General features: G+C 38.3%; 1 protein-coding gene across 4 annotated transcripts in view; it reads left to right on the top strand.

The window, feature by feature from the left end:
* Positions 1-11,093, top strand: part of LOC310732431 (leucine-rich repeat and fibronectin type III domain-containing protein 1-like protein) — a 190,196-nt gene extending 179,103 nt beyond the window's left edge. For 2 of the 4 annotated variants that reach the window (XR_014535473.1, XR_014535474.1), the window contains 2 exons: positions 5,325-5,986; positions 10,101-11,093. Coding sequence is in view for 2 of the 4 variants with exons in the window: in XM_083552979.1 (XP_083409105.1) it covers positions 5,325-5,724; positions 10,101-10,115 (415 nt within the window). In the remaining 2 variants the exon portion in view is untranslated. The remainder of the gene's footprint in view (positions 1-5,324; positions 5,987-10,100) is intronic. The other 2 variants (XM_083552979.1, XM_083552978.1) reach the window with 1 other exon arrangement.
* The last annotated feature ends 10,661 nt before the right edge of the window (positions 11,094-21,754 follow it).

Raw genomic sequence — 21,754 nt, 5'->3', positions numbered from 1 at the left:
CAGTTTTTCAACTTGTCACAAAGTGAATGGGAAAATCAAGTCAATATAAGGGAATTGTCTGAAAGATTGCGAATGTAAAATTGGGGAAAAGGTGGGCAGGACTTTCAGAAGCTGTCAGTTTATACAAGAGTTCAAAACACCTACTCAACTGTCATTCATTCAAAATCCATATGTTAATTGAGGCATCTTCTAGTTTAACTGGAATTCAGGAACAAAATGTCGCAATACTTTTGTTCATACGTATATATACAGTGGGTACGGAAAGTATTCAGACCCCCTTAAATTTTTCAATCTTTGTTATATTGCAGCCATTTGCTAAAATCATTTAGGTTCATTCTTCTTCCTCATGAATGTAAACATAGAACCCCATACTGACAGAAAAACAGAATTGTTGACATTGTTGCAGATTTATTAAAAAAGAAAAACTGAAATATCACATGGTCCTAAGTATTCAGACCCTTTGCTCAGTATTTAGTAGAAGCACCCTTTTGATCTAATACAGCCAGGAGTCTTTTTGGGAAAGATGCAACAAGTCTTTCACACCAGGATTTGGGGATCCTCTGCCATTCCTCCTTGCAGGTCCTCTCCAGTTCTGTCAGGTTGGATGGTAAACGTTGGTGGACAGCCATTTTTAGGTCTCTCCAGAGATGCTCAATTGAGTTTAAGTCAGGGCTCTGGCTGGGCCATTCAAGAACAGTCACGGAGTTGTTGTGAAGCCACTCCTTCGTTATTTTAGCTGTGTGCTTAGGGTCATTGTCTTGTTGGAAGGTAAACCTTCGGCCCAGTCTGAGGTCCAGAGCACTCTGGAGAAGGTTTTTGTCCAGGATATCCCTGTACTTGGCCGCATTCATCTTTCCCTCGATTGCAACCAGTCGTCCTGTCCCTGCAGCTGAAAAACACCCACACAGCATGATGCTGCCACCACCATGCTTCACTGTTGGGACTGTATTGGACAGGTGCTGAGCAGTGCCTGGTTTTCTCCACACATACCGCTTAGAATTAAGGCCAAAAAGTTCTATTTTGGTCTCATCAGACCAGAGAATCTTATTTCTCACCATCTTGGAGTCCTTCAGGTGTTTTTTAGCAAACTCCATGCGGGCTTTCATGTGTCTTACACTGAGGAGAGGCTTCCGTCGGGCCACTCTGCCATAAAGCCCCGACTGGTGGAGGGCTGCAGTGATGGTTGACTTTCTACAACTTTCTCCCATCTCCTGACTGCATCTCTGGAGCTCAGCCACAGTGATCTTTGGGTTCTTCTTTACCTCTCTCACCAAGGCTCTTCTCCCCCGATAGCTCAGTTTGGCCGGACGGCCAGCTCTAGGAAGGGTTCTGGTCGTCCCAAACGTCTTCCATTTGAGGATTATGGAGGCCACTGTGCTCTTAGGAACCTTAAGTGCAGCAGAAATCTTTTTGTAACTTTGGCCAGATCTGTGCCTTGCCACAATTCTGTCTCTGAGCTCTTCAGGCAGTTACTTTGACCTCATGATTCTCATTTGCTCTGACATGCATTGTGATCTGGAAGGTCTTATATAGACAGGTGTGTGGCTTTCCTAATCAAGTCCAATCAGTATAATCAAACACAGCTGGACTCAAATGAAGGTGTAGAACCATCTCAAGGATGATCAGAAGAAATGAAAAGCACCTGAGTTAAATATATGAGTGTCACAGCAAAGGGTCTGAATACTTAGGACCATGTAATATTTCAGTTTTTCTTTTTTAATAAATCTGCAACAATGTCAACAATTCTGTGTTTTTCTGTCAGTATGGGGAGCTGTGTGTACATTCATGAGGAAGAAGAATGAACTCAAATGATTTTAGCAAATGGCTGCAATATAACAAAGAGTGAAAAATTTAAGGGGGTCTGAATACTTTCCGTACCCAATGTGTATATATATATATAAAATATCATTTGATGTTTATGGACACTATGTGTGTTTGTGTGTGTGTGTGTGTGTGTGTGTGGGGGGGGGGGGGGGGGGGTTTATAGACACTATATGAACAAAAGTACTGCGACACCTGACCTTTCCTGCCATATATGGTTATTCTCCAAACTGTTACCACAAAGCTGGAGGCAAACATTGGAACTTAGAAACCCAAATAAATTCCAGCATGAAAATGCCCCTGTGCAGAAATCAAGCTCCATGAAGATATGATTTTCATAGTTTAGAGCGAAAGGTCTTGAGTATCCTGCTATAGAGCTCTGATCTCAACCCTACTGAACACCTTTGGGATGAATTGGAACACTGACGGCACCCCAGGTCTCCTCACCCTACATCAGTACCTGACTTTACAAACACCCCTGTGGCTGATGAACACAAATGTCCACAAGCACACTCTAAAATCTAGTAGAACATCTTACCAGAAGAATGGAGAGAATTATAAGAGCAAGTTGGGACTACATGTGGAATGTGATTGCTCAACAAGCACATGCCATTCTTATGAACAGGTGTCTGCAAACTTTCGCCAATATAGTGTATACAGTATGCACAACATAATTGGGTACCACATACTGTGTGAATAAAGTCATGATATTTCCCTTTCCCTTTTTATTGGCTGTGTGTGAGTTCTAAGAGCAACACTCTATATGTGTCATTACATAAACCATTGTAGTGGGCACTTTAAATGATGATGCATGTCAAATGTGACTGAAATATGCAATATGCGACCTTGCTTGCTCCAGCCATTGAGTTCTAGTGCCTTCAGTATGCATGATTACCTTCACTGTCAAATCGAACCAAGACACACACACACACACACACACACACACACACACACACACACACACACACACACACACACACACACAGGGCAAGCAGGTCTTCATCATATCAGGCCAGTACACCAGGTCGAGCGGCTCTGACTCTGATAAATAGAACTGAAGCGCTGGTGGTAGAGGCTAGACAGAAACTGTCTCTGTCTCTGAATAATGCATGACTCAGACAGCCTGAGACTAACCTGCTGCAGAGCTCACATTATATTTACATGCAGACATGGTGCACAAAAGGGTGCTATAATGTAGAGGTCAACATTAATTTGAGCAAAAGCTGTAGGGTCAGTTGTTCTAATATGATGACAGTAGTGTTAACCTTCCCCGTCCTCCACATATCCAAATCTGTAAAATGGTTCTGCTTCATTTTTTTTTAAGTGGATTCGCTTTAGTAAAAGATAAAGCTTCTAACAACCATCCCAACTAACACGAGTTAGAAGAAAATATGTAGATTGGTAGGGGGTGTTTTGGAGATATAGATGAAACAATAGGAAGTCCATAAAAACATAGAGGACATGTGAAACTCATGAACAGCATGAAGATTAATCCGAGTGCATATCGAACTAGGAACCATGGATCCTTTCATGTTGCCAGCAATTTTTTTTAATTGATATTAGTTGCATTCTTTGACTGATTGATTGAAGTGTGTGCATGTCTTTGCATATGCTCAGAAATTTTGATTGTGTAGGATTTATCAAAAGCCGTTCTGTACAACTCTGCATATGCAAAAATGTAAAAAAAAAAAACAAATTCTTGCATGTCCTGGCAGAAACCTGTTCTACATACTACAAATATTTATACTGATAAATAAATCTCAATCATTTGTTTTAAAAAAGACCCAATAAAAATGTAAATGCCATTTTTTTATCCAACTTCGGTTGGTTCCAGTATTCAGTTTTACACTGAGACTTTTCAACTGTTGCACTGTTATTGCATTCTATCCACAGGTAAATCAAAATTTGCTAAAAAGAAAGGGACAGGGCATCTGCTCTATTCAACCTTGCCCTGTTCAAATCACTACTAAAACAAATCCAGTAGATCGGTGTGAGGTTCCCTTAAGGATCATGAAGTGAAGATCTTTGGTAAAAGAAAGTGTTCATTGGTGCTGTTTAATAACGATGTTTGTGATTCAGTGCCTTTAGGAAACATAACCCTGGACAATTATGTTGTCTGTAAATTCAGAAAACATTGCATCTTGCCCCAACATTCAAGCAAAGAGGCATATGTTTTATTGTGTTTGTATTGCTTTGGAGGAAACTCTAAAAGGAATTATTTTATTTAAATAAACAGCAGCTTGAGCTACCTTTTGCTAAATTCCCAGAACAGCTATGTTAACTAGTTTGTTCAACACTAAAATCTGATACTCGTTTTTATCCAAGTGTGTATTTGTTGACGGTGTAATTGGTATTATATTAATTTCCTCAAACTTAATATCTAACAAATGACCTGGTGATGAGGTAATATTTCAAAATTCACTTGGATAGCTGATAGCTTATTTGCTTGTTTTTACATTTAAATTTGTTTGGCTTTGTTTGGATTCTCTCCATCTCTGTCCTGCCATTGGTCTATTCCTAACTGTATTCTCCGTCTAATCATTGGTTAGCTTGTTTATCGCTTTTCTCTTGTTTCTTTGTCTTGTCGCAAAGTCTAATTTGATTCGCATTGAGCTGCCTGGATTTAACAGTCGCTCATGTTTTCATTCATTGGAATTCATTGGATAATTCATGGATCATCCGTGTTTACTGCTGCCTGCCTGTGATTTTGCATGGCATTTTGGGCTAGCCCAATGATTTATGGATAAACAACACGTTGAATATATGCGTCCTTTCTATAAAAATTGTGTTGCGGGAACATCATTTGCATGAACTTGATTGCATCACTCATTACCTCCTCTTTCACTCCAGACACAATTGCTTTGCTTTGCTACAAATCTGGTGGTTACTAGATGTCTTTTTGTTCCATACAAGAGTGCATAAGGAGAAGACAGAACTTTTCCCTTTATATGGATTACTGCAGTACCAAATTACCTTTGGGAAAAAAACATAGCTTTATTTAAAATAACTGTAGTCCTAATGCATTAACAAGACAAAGTGTGAGTAAAATGTGACTTAATATAATTTAGAACTCAGAAATATAACTGTAGTTGGCTAGCCTCTAAGCGTTGATGTCTCTTATTATTGCTATTCATGGTCAAGAAACAACTGTGCTATAAGGAAAACAGCAGTGTTCTTATTTTCACACTGCAGCATAGCAAATTAGGCATCGACTGGTCAAAACAATGGCATGCTTTGATATGTTTTTTCTTTATCTCATCTCTGCGTTCATTTAGGAAGCCCGATCAATACAGCCGGTGGTACGGAAAGTCCAATAAACCGCGGCAAATGTAATTCAATTGTATTGACTGCTCTGTTTAACTGTTATTATCTTCAAACACCAATACATCACAGCTTTACATGTAGCTTGCAATAATCAATAACATATTGCAGGTTTGTGCTTTGGTTCTTGTTCTAAAATCCTACTTCCTCCCATTCTTTGATCGTTTTATCGTTTCTTTCAGGATGATTCCAGCCTCATACAAGCTGTTTCAGCTGAGCGACCTGGCCTCTGCACGGGACTACGATCTCTGTGTGTTGGCCGTTTATGATGACGGAGTCACTGCCCTCACGGCCACACGCCTCGTCGGCTGCGTGTCGTTCAGCACCGAGAGGGAGTACCACCACTGCCGCTCGCTCCACGACCAGTTCCTAGGCGGTACGATGATCATCGTCATCGGAGGCATCATCGTGGCCTCTGTGCTCGTCTTCATCTTCATCCTGCTAATGAAGTACAAGCTGCACAGCCAGCACTATAAGCAAAAGGCAGAGCGCGTCAGCAACGTGTGCTCACAGACCAACGGTGGTCAGCAAGGGTCCACGTCCAACCCTCCACCACCCCGTTCATCCTCTTCCTCCGCTTCGGCAAGTAAACCATCGATTCTTCTTAGTCAGGAGAGGCCCGAGAGTTATGGTGCTCATGAGGGAGGTTATGGGTCACTCAAAGGCACCACAGTGGTGGACTTAAATCCAGAGTATGGCAAGTCCGTCAAAGAAGAAGACTCAGTATCGCAATAACACAGGGTTAAATCCCATCCACCCATCCTCTCCTCCTCCTTCCCATCTTCTGCTTTTTTTTCTGGTGCTGGGGTGTCTCTGCCTTACTGAGGATTTTCTCATGTCCAAGGTAAGATGTGTTTCTGGGTTTTTCTGATATAGTTTGCTAAAACTTAGCATCAGAACAACACAAGTGTACATCGCCTTAGGATTTCATTTCATTTCTTTGGTAATAGATCAAGGATAGTCTAAACATCTGCCTGGCACTAGTTAGAACCAGCTCTCGTGGTCAAATAATCAATAGACATTATTTATCATGTTTCCTTTTTTTGTGCTTCTCGATAATGCATTAACCAATCTAAATCACCTGAGACCTTTTTTTTTTTTATATATATAAGAAAAAAATATCTTCAGGACTGCCAGGGAGCTTACAATCAGCAACCTTGGAAAAATAATAAACTGCACAACACTTTCTTTAAAGTTGGCAAAGAATTAACTATGCTAGCAAACAGTCATGAAAAGACTGGTCTAATAAAGCAACCTGACACAAAAGCAAGCTACTTGCATGCATTTAAATGATGACACAGCAAGATTCTCTGAAGTTACTTTTTTTAAGACGTGCACGATAGAAAGATTATCTTTAAAGACAGCGAGAGCAAATTCGTATTGATAAGTTTATCGCGCAGAGCAGTTACCCGTTTTGTCGAGGTAATCGAAGAACATTTGGCTTCTTCACTGAACAAGACAATTGGGAACTTCAAGTGCTGTTAAATTGTATTGGCTGAAAGTAGTGATGCTTGAAGGAAAAAAAAAGATGCGATCAGCTGCAGATCTCATTAAACATTAGGCATTCTGGGCGAGTGTACTTCTCTGGGTGGTAACGTTTAACTGGAAAGTGTGTAGTCTGTTTTAAATTTGCATAAGCCAGAGACTATCTGTAGCAGCAGCAGACATGATCTGTTATACCATTTTAAATTTGTATGTTGCCCATGACCTGGAGATTTCAAATGCTATAGCAAGTTGCTTCTATTGGAAAGGTTTTGGCCATAATTTCGACTTTTGCATGAGCAGCATAGTCAAATAGGAGAGTATTTTTCTTTTTAATCTGCTCACCAAATGAAGTCAGCTGCCTCAGGACATGAGCGAATATATATTTTTATATATACATACATATATATACTGTATATACAAATGATATACTTCATATACATATATATATATATATATATATATATATATATATATATATATATATATATATATATATATATATATATATATATATATATATATATACCTTCCCGTGGGCTCACCACCTGCAGGAGGGACCATAGGGGACGTTGCTGTGAGGATTGGGCAGCAGTCAAAGGCGGGGGCCTGCTTAGACTGCTGCCCCCGCGACCCGAATTACGGATAAGTGGGAGAAAATGAATGAATGAATGAATATATATATATATATATATACTGTATATACTGTTTATCTCCCTTTTAAAGAAAATGAGTCTCAATCAATATTTGTAATAATTAGGGTTAATTATTAATAATACAATAGGAAAAGAAAGGAAAAAAGAAGTTTGCTAGGCACCTTCACATCCCGGTCTATTATGCCTGTGTTATGATTATGCCTGCTGTGGAATAACAAGCAAATTCTTTGCAAAGGGTTAGTAATGTGAGGAAGTATCTGCATGAAGCAGGGGGTGTATTTGAATAAGCTTTACATCACAGCATCACAGCGCCACAAAGAAAACTATGAAAATCCCTCCATTTGAGCTGCTGCTGGTGTTGCTGCTGCTACTACTGCTGCTGCCTTGGCCCCCGCCTACACGTCTAAGTGCTTGTGGGAATAAGCAATCATGATAAAAATCACAAATCTCTCACAGCACATAAACCCATAAAGAGAGCTAGGAAGGCTGGCAAAGAATAAGTTTCCCACTTGGCTTGCCACTCGTTCTCCTGCTGGCTTCTCTGCTTCTGCTTCTGGGAAACCAATTACCAGTGCCCTGACCACCCTGGAGACATTGGGTTTTCTTTTATATATATATATATATATATATATATATATATATATATATATATATATATATATATATATATATATATATATTAGTTGTAGCTCTGTTGAATTGACCAGACTATTCTACTCCACATCTGCACAGCTTAAGTTTGAATGGAGCTATGAGTACGACTGAAAGGTTGGGTTGCTTTTGCTCGTCCTGCGGATAATGGCTGTTAGCGGTGTCTTTTGACCTTCCGCATACCGCTTTCTGAAGGAGCCAAGTCCATTTAGCATTGGTGCGTAGCCCAGGAGGGCCCTCTGAGGGAATTAGCTTCCACAGAATTGCATCTATGGAGGGCATGGAGTGGATTTAAGACAGCAAAATAGGTTGTTCAGTTATGAAACCATGCTTTCTACTGACAGAAATTAATTCTAGCATGACTGGCAGGTGAAAGATGTCAGGTTCAGTCAGGGTCATGGTCTGAGGGAAGGAGAAATTTCAAAAAGCTGTCCCTGGCTGCTGAAAATCAATGGATGCCTATCTTATTCGCTGAGTGATTTATTATGTGGATAGAGCTAAATAGAGTTTCGAGATTCTTTTGCATGTCACAGGGTTATCGGGTTCAGAGGTTTAAATACGGAGCCTTTTATGAATTTGATGTTGCAGTACAAGATTAAAGAAAGATAGCCATAATTGTGTACCACTGCGTGGCTGTCATAAGCTAATTATTTTCATTTCTATCCCGCACTGACAAAGAGAAGGGAGGGGGACACTGCAAAAGAACTGCGAGGGGAGTGGAAAAAAGGCGTGAAGGAAGAAAATCAAGCACAGATGATGCAGGAGATAAAAGCGTTTGATAGGGAGGTGAGAATCATACAGTCAGCATTAAAGGAGCAAATCTATCGAGCTAAGGAGATATGGAGACAAATAGGCTAATCTTTAATGTAAAGTCCACCATGGGACAGATGTGTAGGGGGTTTAATCACTATTGTTTGTGTGCCGTCTAAAGTGGGCCACAACCTCCACACTGTCTCCCTACCAACAGCGCTTCCCACCCAGAATCCCTCCTGACTGCAGCAGCGCTAAAAATAGCTAACTGAAGAGGGCTTAGCGCTGGCCTGCTGTTGCCTGCAGATAGCTACTGGCATGAAAACCCTTTCTCGACTCTTGCATTGTTAACTCACACTCTGAAATGTATGAATGGCTTCCCCTGTAGTAACTACTGATTGATAATAAGGCTTGAAGCTAATGAAGGTGGTTTAGGGAAAAGTAAGCGTACCATTTCTCATAGGCTTGTTTAGGAGCTGCTTCGTCAGCTATTCCTGCCTGGAGAAGTTGTGTGTGACTGAACTAAAGATGTATGTAACTGAACAGAAAAGATGCTGCTAGGTTCCTGCCAGACGTTTTGGTAATGTTGATTGCCTTCATATTTATGTGTATATTGTACAAAAATGGCAAATGTAAAATGACCAATGAGAGCGCCTCCTAAATGTGGTGTGCATGAAATGTATCCAAAAATGCAGGTCAGCCATCGCACCTCCAACAGCCTGCAACAGTAGACCTGCAGTAACTCTTCCTCTTTTCATATAGAAGGAAGTATTTTGTCATAATTGAATTGCTAGTAAAATTCTTTTTGGTTTATGGAGTTGTTGTGAATTGTTTGCTTTTTAAGTCATTCATATGAAACTTTTTGGACATGAAAAAATTTGCACAAACTCGGCTCTAGTCTCAGGGTTTTATTTATTTATTTATTTGTTTGTTTGTTTATTTTCAAATGAACTGGATTCTCATGAATACTGCTTGTGTCAATGCTTTTCCGAATGAAATCCAGGTTGATAAAAGAGGTTTTTTAGCATGCTGAAATCACCTTCAATATGCTGCTGCACATTCGAGGATCTGTTGAGTCATGCGTATTTATGAAGTCTTCAGCAAAACTCTGGACAACTGCAGGGATAAAGGTGGACAGTTAACTGTTGTGGAAAATGTAGCATTATACAGCATTGTACAGTAATTGTGTAAATGTGTGGCCAACTGCATGTCAGAAACACTAATCTATTATGTGATGTCAATAGTAAATAATAGACGATGGCTGATTTTCTAGCTAAATGTGTTCTTTTTCTTAAAACAGCATGCATTTACGACTACCACAGTCTACATTTCAGAGCTGTCGTACCACAAACTGTGCAATGATTCATGTTGTTTTCAGGAGACAGCTGTCTCTAACACGTTTACTTCTTGTCTTCCTAGGCAAACTCAGTCTAGAGGGAAAATTAAATTGCCTGGGATTGGAGCCAATACACTCCTGGGAGGAGAGGTGGGTGGAAGCCAGTAATTCTTTTCTGTCCCTTATGCAAGCTTCTTAACAAACAATGGATATTAATAGGCCTGTTTGGAGCATATGGGCAACATTTTTGTCCTCCACCAAGGCCATCACTCTTAGAGAAAATAATATGAAAACATGACCATCACTATTGGACTGGACAAGTGGACACATCACTAATGGGATCTGCCGCTACTCTTTTACAAACCTGTGGAAAAATAAATGGACGCCATGATTCATTCATGATATTCAGTCACCATAGGATGACTGGGCTGCAGATAATGCAGAGTCAAAGGAATGTTCGGAAATATTTCACATTTCCGAACGTAATGTGATGTTCCGATTAGCTGCATAACGCTCCATGGAAATCCAATATTCACACAGGCCATTGGAGTACAGACACACTGATAGCAAGAATCCATTTTAGTGTACTTTTGGGGCACTTTATGATCATTCACTCTCTATCCACACTGACTTTTTTCCATTTTGAAAGGAACTGGACATTGGACATTTATTCAACTGGTAAACAGGCATGGTTATACATGTGTATCGGAGATTGCTTTAAAAAAAAAAAAAAAAAGAAAAGAAAGAAAGAAAAGACGTCACCAGAGTTTTCTTAGTCACCATGCACTGATGCATTTATATTTCACATATATCGAAAAGGAACAAACGTTTTAAAAGCCCAGACAAGACCATGTCTAATACAAAACAGGCCTCTTTGAAAGGTTGCCTGAAATAAATACTGTTTTTTTTTTTTTTTTCCTCCAGTTAACTGTGTATGTATTTGTATGTGAGGTAAACCTTCAACCATCTCTGATTTGAATTACACGTGAAAATAATAAAGTCCTCGGATGGAATTTTATGCTTTCATAGATACTACATGTGGATTTATAAAGAAATAAAAGTATTTTTCTTCTAAATGTGTGAACAGTGCTTTTCTCTTGTCTCTCTTCACAAATAAAAAGTTCCATCTTATTTTTATTTTTTTGACAAGTAATCAGAGGTGGAATGAATAAAATGATAATGAGGTGAAAAGTACAGTACAGAACCGTACAGAGTACAATGAAATTTACTCAATTGTTAAAAACGTACATCATGATAAGCTATATTTATGACATATTTAAAAGTGTTAGATGTTTTAGCATTTATGCCAATTAGAATAAAAAAAAAAATCACTTCTAAATAATTCCTTATAACATTACATAAGGTCTAAGGTTTAGCCATGCATATAAGACCTAGCCAGTTTAAGATTCTGAAATCATTGCTAGCAAAGAAAACAAGAAAACTTGCTAACTTACTTATATATACACAGTATTTACAGAAAATGCAGTAAATTATTGAAGCTTTGCTCAACAGGCCTTTTCAAATAAAATGGATTTCATGCCTTCTATTAAAACTCTCTCTCTCTCTCTCTCTCTCTCTCTCTCTCTCTCTCTCTCTTTCTCTCTCTCTATATATATATATATATATATATATATATATATATATATATATATATATATATATATATATATATATATATATATATATATATATATATATATATATATATACTTTTGTTCACAAGTTTCACACTGCAGTTTGGTGACTAATATATTCCAAAGTGGCTATATTGCTAGCTCAACATATAGTGCACAGTCATCAGCTGAAACAGAAAAGAAAACAATTGCGTTCATGTGCACAGTTTGGTGGCTCTTACTAAGAGCCTCTTACCAAGAAATGGTAAGATTCCTTTTCTGAATAGTGAATATAGTAAAAATGTTATATTATGTTCGAAAAACAAGTATATTTTAGTAAGTATTTTCCACCACCTTCCACAGCTCAATATTTTTTTTAATGCATTTTTATTGTGCTGCGGTTAGCTCATTTTTGCCAATATAAATACACAAATGCACATTTTCCATGTCTGATTTAGTCTGGACATAATCATGTATTGCTTTATGTCATATTAGGCTTCGAAGACTTGGTGCCTCAGACAGTCAGACGCAAAAATCCTTCTCATAATCCATTTAATCCATGAAAATGGCCTCGTCCCATTAGAACGATTTTAAAGTGTGTTCTACTCTTTAGAGCACCCTGTGAATATTGTTTAAAGGATTTTACAGACCATAAATAATTTATGGCCGAAGGGAGTGAAATGTTATGTGGGCGGATTAAAGGGGCAATGAGGCAGTGATGGCTTTCACCACAGGATGTCACTACTCATCCTGTCTGTGTCATTCTACTACCCCACTGTTCCTCTGTACATTTTTTTCTTTCTTTTTAGGATGTAGCTAGGATGTAAAACTATTAATCTACTACTGCTTAAGGGTATTAGCATGGCAGTTAGATCCTTGTGTCTGTGTCATTACTTAGCTTGCTACCACAGCTAACATAAAATGCATATGAAATAACAACATACACAGAGAGAGCTTCATTTGCGTGGAGGATTTATTACATAATATGTAGAATGGAGGTGCAGTGTGAAAGGAATTTATTGTACAGATTAAGAGCAATAAAATTTTGTATTGTTGTTACATTGAGAGGTTCAGTGCAGTGATGTATAAGGAAAGCCAACATAGTTATTGCCTGAGAAAGAAATAAGCTGTTGTTGACCCTGAGGGTGTGAGTTGTCATCTGAGACTCTGTTTATACCTGGTCCATTTATGCATGTGTATTATATATCAATATATACACTTCATTTATCTTCATTAAATGCTTTATTCTGATCAGAGCTCTGCTGGAGTCCAGGAATACTAGACATGTGCTGGGAATAAACCCTAAATGGGGTGCCAGTCCATTATAGAGCACCATGCAAACGATATATCACACAATTGGAGGCGATTTATAGATTCATATCCTTCTCCTGGCATGTTTTTTATAGAGGTGGTAGGAAATCGATGCAAATGTACAAATAACCTGCCTTGCCCAATGCAAGAGTGTATTTGCATGTCATACGTGAATTAAGTCACAGCATTGGCCCTGCAGCTTCCTGTTTAGTTTCAGTTGGACTTAAATGACTTAAACAATCTGCTATAATGTACCGGTGCCAGATACCACCACACACCTTCTGAGGTCTTTTGGAGACCATGCCAAGGTCTTCAGTGCTATTTCAAGAGCAAAAAGATGGACCTACACAATATTAGACATGTGGTTTGAATGTTATCAGATTGGTGCAAGGTATTTGTTGCAGAAGCCGTTCTGACAGCTGGATGCTATTAGATTCCATCAGACTACAGTGTTTTTCAGGCCTCCTGTGGTGTGTTTGATTTATATCTGCTTAAATAAGTGCTTTACAGCTGCATTAATAGAGTATATGGACATGTATCCCTATCCGGACGTAACCTTGATACTCATCGACTGGATGTAAACCGTGCCAGGGGTGCTTTATACATACGGGTGCAATCCATCTGTTGGTCTTATCAGACTCATAGTTCCCTGAATGTATATTAATTCTAGTACCTCATTTAGGAAGCATTTTAATAGTAAGTCTTTACTGACAGTTAAATCAGTCTCTTAAATTTGAGATACTCCATGTTTACTGTGACTGGCTCACAGATTGGCAGTCTTTAGCGATCTGAAAACCTAAATAACAAGATCACGATATCCTATCCAGCTCAAGTCCTCCACAGGCCTCTGTAGCAGAATACATTAACACTCTAATCTGATTCCGGCGTGTTATGCCACCGAATCGCAGATGGTCAAACATTCAATTTGGCACAATTCAGACACAGATTTGTTGTGTCAGCTCAGCTGTGTGCTCACGTCAAACTTTTTTCTTTTTTCTTTTGCTTTCTGTCTCCTTTCCCATAGATTTTGTGTGCCAAGACTGAGAAATGTGTGTAGTTGAAGGAAAAAAGGGTATATTTTATGTTCTGAGTTCTGATACGATGATGACCCTCTTCATCGATTTTGCATTCATTAATTCAGTTGCACTACAAGAGTCATAAAACGAGCTGTAATTGCCACAGCTGCTGTATTGTCCCTCATTAAGAGGCGAGAGAGCGAGGAGTGCATGCAGTTTCCGGCAACGGCTCTGAACGTTCGGATCAAATCCTGTTAAAAGCTTGTGCTGAAAACAAATCTACCAGTCTTAACCAGAGGACTGAAGTGGATTGAATTGTTTGATACCTTGATGTTGATTGGCTTTGTTTTGTCTGTGCGTCTGAAAAATTGTTTTATTGTACATTTAATTACAAAGCATAAATAACATAAATGTGCTGTTTTTTGATGTGCATATTTGCAAAAGTCTCTCCAACACTTCAGGTTTTTCATAACCGTGTTGTTGAATCAGCATGAAGAAGTGCATATTAGCATTTCAGCCTAGCTTCTGCATCCCAAATACTATTCATACAGGGGTTATATAATGTCTCTGGATGCGAGTGATGACCCACTTAGCTCTCTCTGACATGAATTCTCACCCTGTTCTGTTTTTACCTCTTCAGAAACCTTCCTCAGGGTCTGCTGAAAATGTTCATATGCCTAAAGAGGAAAGTTTGCAACTTCAGAATAGTAACAGTAATTGTGGCATCGTGGCATGCATCAAGTCACTCTGTCATTAATTATTCCCCAGCATTGTGTTTTTCTTTACTTATGCTTTAAATGCAAAAAAAACTTGGCTTGTTTTATTCAGCTAGTTTTTTGGCTAACATTTTATGGCTTTTTTCTACATCTGTCCATCAGTGTTTTACCTGGTTGGATGAGTTTAAATACCTGGGGTCAACATTGAAAGGTAATTGAGAGTGTGTTGGAGAGGTGAAGAAAAGAGTGCAGGCAGGGTGGAGTGAATGAAGAGTGATTTGTAATAGAAGGGTTTCTACAAAAGTTGAAGGAAAAGTTCAGAGTTTTCTTGTAGGGTTTAGAGACAGTGGCATTTAATAAAAAAACAGGAGGTGGAGCTGAAAGTGGCAGGTGCAGTGGTTTTCATTGGGAGTGACGAGGATGGACAGGTTTTTAAACGAGGATATTAAGGGGGAACGCACAGGGATGCATTTTGGAGACAAGGGGAAAAATTTTAGATTGAGATGGTTTGGTCATGTGCAGAGGAGGGACATGGGGTATATCAGTAGAAGGATGTGGTGAGGAAAAACATGCAGGTGGTTGGTTTGGAAGAGGCAGATGTAGAGGAGGGAGGGATGTTGAGAAGGCTGATCCGCCATGGCGAACCTTAACGTGAGCAGCCAGAAGAAGAAGAAGAGTGTTTTACCTGGTGAGCTATCAAACCATAGCTTATAGGTGCTAGAACATTTTACAAGTATTTCATCTATTTCTAACAGTTTTCACACTTATTTTCCAGATGTCATTCAGCTATCACATCAAAACCACCTCCATTATACTTTGTTGGTCCTTCTTGTGCCCCCAAACAGCTTTGAACCTCACATGGAATCCACTAAACCACTAAAGGTGTGCTGTGGTGTGTGGCACCAAAGATGTTAGCAGCAGATCCTTTGAGTCCTGTAAGCTCTCATGTGGGACCTTCACGGATTGGACTTGCATGTCACAGATGCTCTATCATATTGAGATCTAGAGAACATGAAGGACAAGTCAACCACTCGAACTCATGTTTCTCAAACATCCCAACAATTATTTGCAGGGTAGCAGGTCACAGTACATAACAATTGTTTTAATTTCTTTTAAATCGTTTCCATCATTACTCCACATAAACGCCACTATGCCAGAACAAACCCCTGACTGGAAACCTTCTGTATAAACCTTCAAATAGCTTGTTTGCTCTAAACAGAAGAGGGAAAACAGGTGAAATTCTGCACAGACCATACTCCAAGTTTACTTCTCATCCTGTTGAGCATTGGGCTTTCTCACAGAGCTAATGGTTTGGCAGCCACACACTCATTCAGTGAGTCGCATGTATCCAGCCATCATTTCTATTGCCTTTGGCCTGCATAATCACTCCATTATGCAATCTTTCCTGATGCTGTTTCGTTTGCAGCCAATGTCTTATTTGTAAGACATGCCCTACAACCATGTTTCAGTTAACTGCTTCCTTACATTATTACTTATTAATCATTTTTTCTGATTAATCCAAACACGTTTTATTATTTGACAGTATACCACCCTTAAGTGAATAAGCACTGGATGATGTGTACATTTATTTATTTTTATTTTTTATTTTTTTATGTGAGTGTGCCTTGAGTATGGTAGAGTTCTTCTACAATCTGCAAATGCCATTATTATATCCTCCTCAGGGCAGACCCTAAAGGGAGTAGTCAACATCAGAAATGTTGGGAAACAATATGGCCTTTAGGCCAGTTGCCAACTTTCTGTTTTCTGTCAGCAATTTCCCAGCACGCAGTTTGACAGCCATGTTCTAAATGTGACACGTATTTTGACTCAGAAATAATGCATGATGGCAGGCCTGTGCAGTGGCATGATGCGGATGTGGAACTGCAAGTAATAATTATATAACTTGACCAGGCAAGCATACATTGTGTCTAACTACAGACTGTCAATAGGACATTGGAGACTGTGTTTAAATCACCACAGGAATAAGTGATGTGTCATGTATATATATATATATATATATATATATATATATATATATATATATATATATATATATATATATATATGTGTATATGTGTATATATATATATATATATATATATATATATATATACTGTATATATATACTGTATGTATATATATATATATATATATATATATATATATATATATATATATATATATATATATATATATATATATATGACTATTCTGCTGCTCTTTATGGGGTTAAAAAGGATCTGCTAGAATCTTATGTATTCTAGTGATTGTACCTTTTGACTGAACCAGATGTGGCCTTCACTCAGGTACTGCAGGCCAAAACTATTTATTGTTTTATAGATCATTAGTAATAGTTTTGGAATTTTACTAGCTTATCATGTAGTGTGCATAAAATAGGGCCACACATAGGCATTTTGGATTAACTGAAGCTTGTTTGTGCACTTACTGGAACATCCAGTCTAACAATGTGCAATTTGCGCTATTTGCATAAATACTGTCCAGAATTTCGCACTTTTTGCTAGAAACAACCCAAAATTGCATATTCATTAAGGCAAAGTATAAATCACAGCCGAGTGTACAATTATCTCCTGGGATGTCTGAGCATGTTTTAACAATATGGGCCCATCTATCATTTAGCGAAAAAACCTCTTCCAAAGCTTATTATTGCAGTTAATCCATGCAACGTTATATGGGGAATAGACATAATTAACTGCAAATAAAAAGAGTAATCAGAAAGAACACCATGCTATGATCTCTGCAATGAACTCGATCTTGTTGGTCACTAAGCTTAATGAAAAGCATTCCAAAACTGGCAGGTCTAGCAAGATAAGGTGAGAAAACAGTATGGCATAATTTTACTCTGCTCAATTCACTTTGTTCACTAAGGGTCCATTGTGTCCATGTGTTCCTTTGCTTATTTGTAAGTGCCTGCTTTAATTTAGAGCCTCTAAATTCTCACCCACTTTTGGCAAGCCTAAGGGCCTCTGGATTGGCACTTGGCTCAAATTATGAGTGAAATAAATTGGCAAGGGAGAGAGATGCTGACTCACTCTTAATCTTCAAAACAAAAAAAACTCTTTCCTGTACTATAACGGTTACACATTGTAGATTCATGCTAAATAACCACGTAATAATTCCTATGCATGAGACCTATGCACATGTGTGCAGCATCATGATTTCTCACTGTGTGCTTTGAATTTTTAGCAACATCAGGGATCCCTGGTGTTTAGTTAAATGCACAGTGACTATAGCGATCACTATCTACTTGCATCTGTTACCTATTGACATGAATCTCTTTAATCTTAGTTGTATCTGTTTCCCATTGTTACAATTCTTTCTCTCAGCATGCAGCATTTTTCTCAGACTACTAGCACTGCTGTAGTGTAGTTTTGTCATCAGTTTACTTCAAGTGCTATTGTTTTTGTGTTAGATTTTGGTTTTAATATTGTCTACATATTTGTTCTTCCATTGGTTGCTTACCCTGTGTTTTCACCTGTTCTGTGTTTCACTTTGATTAGATTGCCTGATTATGTCCTATTGTTTCGGTTCTGTAAGGCAAAGCCTTTTTTGCGTTTTCTGAAAGGACTATTGTTTGATCGTTAATTAAAAAAAAAACTGTGCTATCAGTATAGGTATCTTTCTCATGTCTTTAAGGAGGATATTAGGCAGCAGTTCAAGTAGTGGTGGTACTGAGAATTAGTATTTTATTAATTTCCACAATACAGCTGCAGTATGTGATTACAAATAGTCAAATTGTGATATCACAAGAGCAACTCCATACAGAAATCTACTTGTAGGTTAACATAAAAAGCAACAGGAAAGGAGGAACCTTGAAAAGAACCAGTTTCCACTGAGAACCCAGCCTGCTGTAGGTGACCTGAATAGTAAGATTATAAACCTTTACCTTTCCAGGCTTCGAAATGTCACACAATAAAAGTGTTTGCAATATCTTTAGGAGATTATAATCCAAACACTGACAATGCCATGGACATTCCCACACTCTGTTGTCAATCAGAGAAGATTGGCTGTTTGTGAACACCTGTAACTCATATATGCAGAAGATGGTAGACAGCACTTTCTTCTAAGTGTTTTACATTCCCCTGTGATGTAGCATAAGCCTCAGTTTGAAAAGACACAGAGGTTGCCAAAGCATGTTTTCCCCACCTTTCCTTAGATTATGTTAAAATGTCGAAGAGTATACTGTAATTGTTTTACAATTCTTGTGAATAAGTGTCCATGAGCATGAAACAATCTTTATGATTGCAGTACCCATTCTAACAAGATAAAGGTCTTCCATTTGGGACCATCTATATCATCATTAGGTAGGTCACAAGTGCAGAAAGCCCCAAAAACAGAAGGCAAGCATCAGGATGAATCAGGCAGGTCCAGAGGGTGAAAGGATTTTGAACTTAACCCTTATATCAGACGTCCAGCAGTTTAAATATGCAGAGACTTTTTCACAACTAGTATAGAAGCCTTCTGCATAAATCCGAGTGCAACGTTATGTGCTTTGAATTTTTCCGATTATATCTGTCTAGTTCAATCAGAGGTCCGTCTCATTAAGCCTGTGTTTTCTGCCCCCTTTAGGAACAGCTAAGCCAGACGTGCTGTCATTATTTCCTGCAATCATTGTTTGAATTACACTGACAATAAAAGGACTTAAGGAAAGTAATAGAATTCAAAAACAGTGAATCTTTCCCTGCCATGTGAACACTTAAGATGTTTCTGTTTTGGAATACATATTGAAAGACATCATTATGCCTACCGGAAACTTTTTTTCAGTAAGGCGAAAGAGGCTTGGCGAAGGCAATGTGCTACATTTTTCCCATCCATTAGAAAGCAGAGAAGTGTATACAAGACACAACCCTGTTTGGTATTCTGAATGTATTCATGGAAAGAGAAAAGAGCAGCCTATACTTCTTAAGCATGAATAATCAATGTGTCCACCGAATAGTCTTAAAAGAAAACATATATCTGCAAACGTATATCCTATAGGTTCCTATAAATGGCTTAAAAGGTCCAAAAAACTGTCATGTTTATTAATCATAAATTACCTTGGGATTGTGTGCATCAACAGCAGATAGAGACACCATCAAATATCCATACACGGCAGGGAAAGCTTGAAAATGTGCTTTTTATTTTCCCCAAATCTTCCACTGGCTATGTTCTCATATATAGCAAACACAGGTGTGTTTCCTCAATCATACATTTTTGTTATTTAATCAGGATTTTCTTTAATGTGCAATTCAGAGCTCCAGGGGCCAGGGTTTTGAGGAGTTTTTATGTTTTTTCTTGCATCTGTGTGGGTTTCCTCCAGGTATCTTGGCTTTTCCCACTTCCCAAAATATGCCTGAAGGTGTACTGCCTACTCTAAATTTCCCCATGACTGATTTTGTGTGTGTGTGTGTGTGTGTGTGTGTGTGTGTGTGTGTGTGTGTGTGTGTGTGTGTGTGTGTGTTTGTGCACTCTTTCAAATCGTTGATTATAAAGTCTGCTAGAATTTTTACACCTACAAATAAAATGTATTCATTATTTGAATCATCCACTTGCGTTCTTGCTCTGGCTGAAAGTTTCCTAGACGTGTACATTCATTATCCTTTCATACACACGCCTCTTATTTTTGCATAAGAACCTTTTTCACATATGTTTCAAGTTTTAAATTCAGAAGTGAAATCTAATTTGCAGATATAGATGTACTGTAGATTTATTGTCACGTATCACTGAGGTGTTACCATCAGGGGGCATCTTTTATATTTAATATGTATTTTTTTGTGTGGTAGCTTTTAAAGGTAATGTTTTACAGGTATAAAAGTCCTTAAAATTCCATTATATATCATAAATTATTTTTCAGAAGCCACAGTGTCATCACATTCATTCTATGCTTCACCTGCAGTGTACTCCCACGGCAACGTTCCAGTTAGAAACACTCAAAAATACACTTTTGAGAGTGCAAAGATTAATCATTACACAATTATTATAGAAATGAGGCCCCAAATCTTAATTACAAGTTTTGCATGCACTCGTGTGGTAAGCTTATATGGGAGGAAACAGCTAACTAGCAGCTAGCTAGATAACTAGCTAGCAAAACAGCTAAAAACAGCTAAATACTATAGATAGATAGATAGATAGATAGATAGATAGATAGATAGATAGATAGATAGATAGATAGATAGATAGATAGATAGATAGATAGATAGATAGATAGATAGATAGATAGATAGATAGAGCTAGTTACACTGTCTAGTTTAATTGATATTCATTTAATTTTTTAGACTTTTTGTTGGACTTTTTGCCCACTTTTGATGTTTTATGTCCAAACTAATATCAGTCACTCTCTTTCTGATATACTTGTGTGTTGTTTTGAAGCAATGCGAGCAAAATGCCAAATTGTCCTCTGCCCCATCTGTTCATCTCCAGAAGTCTGTAGGGTTCTGTGACCAGGTGACCTGTTTAAATACTCAGAGGCTCTGCGGCCTTGCAGTGGCTCATCAGTATAATCCTGCAGGCTTACCCTGACAACAAGCCTCTAGCAAACAACTGTGTGTGTGGCCACACTTGTGTGTGTAGGAATTTAAGTATATCTGTCTAGCTGCAAGTGTGTGTGTGTGTGTGTGTGTGTGTGTGTGTGTGTGTGTGTGTGTGTGTGTGTGTGTCAAGCACTTCTAGCACACCAGTCTCTCCTCAGGCTAATGGTGGTTAATGAGTCGAGCCCCTGAGGGGTTTTAATGGAGTAAAGAAGAGGTGTAAAGCCCCTCTCTGGACTAACAAGCTAAACACTGTCTGTACATATCAAACAGACTTCTTGAAATCAAAGACAGGGTGTAAACACGTAGGGAGAGTGAGATTTGTTGTGTCTGCTATGTGTGAAAGGAGCAATGCCTAAATAACTTCTAACAATATGTATCATTCTCTGATTCTCAGCAGACTTTAAATAAGAGATTTGCTGGTGTGACGAAAAGCTTTTTGGAGAGCATTCAGCACCTAATCAATATTCTAAGACATGCTGTATTAAAAGCAGACCATAAATGACTACTTTTGCTTGAACAGCTTAGTAATCATGATGACAAATAATACTATAATG

This window comes from Silurus aristotelis (genome assembly GCF_946808225.1).
Source record: "Silurus aristotelis genome assembly, chromosome: 10".
NCBI classification, from domain to species: domain Eukaryota; kingdom Metazoa; phylum Chordata; class Actinopteri; order Siluriformes; family Siluridae; genus Silurus; species Silurus aristotelis.
Note: the sequence above shows the minus strand (reverse complement) of the source record. Positions and strands in the feature narration are given on the sequence as shown.